The sequence below is a fragment of the Neopelma chrysocephalum genome, unplaced genomic scaffold (genome assembly GCF_003984885.1).
Source record: "Neopelma chrysocephalum unplaced genomic scaffold, ASM398488v2 Primary Assembly neopelma1_96830, whole genome shotgun sequence".
NCBI lineage: Eukaryota > Metazoa > Chordata > Aves > Passeriformes > Pipridae > Neopelma > Neopelma chrysocephalum.
Window position 1 is genome coordinate 11,827 of NW_020925474.1, and position 1,310 is coordinate 13,136.

Consider the following 1,310-nt stretch of genomic DNA (forward strand, 5'->3'; position numbering starts at 1 on the left):
ACATGGCCCGGCTGGACAAGCTGCTGGAGGAGCAGGGAGGGGATGGGGGCACTGGGAATAACCCTGGAGAGGTGAGAGATCCCACATGGAGCAGGGAATAGCCCTGGAGAGGTGGGAGAGCCTTGGGATGTGTCCCCATGGAGCAGGGAACAGCCCTGGAGAGGTGGGAGAGCCTTGGGATGTGTCCTCATGGATCAGGGAACAGCCCTGGCTCAGTGAGGACATGGCCCAACTGGACAAGCTGCTGGAAGAGCAGGGAGGGGATGGGGGCACTGGGAATAACCCTGGGGAGGTGAGAGATCCCACATGGAGCAGGGAATAACCCTGGAGAGGTGGGAGATTCCCTATGGAGCAGGGACAGGGATAGGGAGGACATGGCCCGGCTCAACAAGCTGCTGGAGGAGCAGGGAGGGGATGGTGGGACTGGGAATAACCCTGGAAAGGTGAGAAACTTGGGATGTGTTCCCATGGCAAAAAAATTCCCATTTATGGAGGCAGAATCCCATTTATTGGGGTAGGTAAGGGTAGGGAATATCCCTGAGCGAGGACATGGCCCGGTTGGACAAGCTGCTGGAGGAGCAGGGAGGGGATGGGGGCACTGGGAATAACCCTGGAGAGGTGAGAGATCCCACATGGAGCAGGGAACAGCCCTGGAGAGGTGGGAGAGCCTTGGGATGTGTCCCCATGGATCAGGGAACAGCCCAGGCTCAGCGAGGACATGGCCCGGCTGGACAAGCTGCTGGAGGAGCAGGGAGGGGATGGGAGCACTGGGAATAACCCTGGAGAGGTGAGAGATCCCCCATGGAGCAGGGACAGGGATAGGGAACAGCCCTGGAGAGGTGAGAGATCCCACATGGAGCAGGGATAGGGATAAGGAACAGCCCTGGAGAGGTGAGAAACCTGGGATGTGTCCCCATGGCAAAAAAAATTCCCATTTATGGAGGCAGAATCCCATTTATTGGGGGGCAGATAAAAAATTCCCATTTATTGGGGGTAAATTAAAAATTCCCGTTTATGGAGGCAGATTAAAAATTCCCATTTATTGGGGGCAGATAAAAGATTCCCATTTATGGAGGCAGCATCCCATTTATCGGATGGGGACAAAATTCCCATATATGGGGAAAAAAGTTCCATTTATGGGGACAAAAAATTGCATTTATGGGGACAAAAAATTCCCATATCTGGGGAAAAAAATCCTGTATGTGGGGAAAAAAAAATTGCATTTATGGGGAAAAAATTCCCACATGTGGGGGAAAAAAATTGCATTTATGGGGAATAAAAATTCCATTTATGGGGAAAAAAATTTCCAT

The 1,310-nt window shown here is 52.3% G+C and overlaps 1 protein-coding gene across 1 annotated transcript in view; it reads left to right on the forward strand.

The window, feature by feature from the left end:
- Positions 1 to 1,310, forward strand: part of LOC113960660 (E3 ubiquitin-protein ligase TRIM7-like) — a gene marked incomplete at its 3' end in the record, with an annotated part of 7,540 nt that overhangs the window by 3,964 nt on the left and 2,266 nt on the right. The window contains exon 4 of the mRNA XM_027670328.1: positions 289 to 292. Within this exon, the coding sequence (XP_027526129.1) occupies positions 289 to 292 (4 nt within the window). The remainder of the gene's footprint in view (positions 1 to 288; positions 293 to 1,310) is intronic.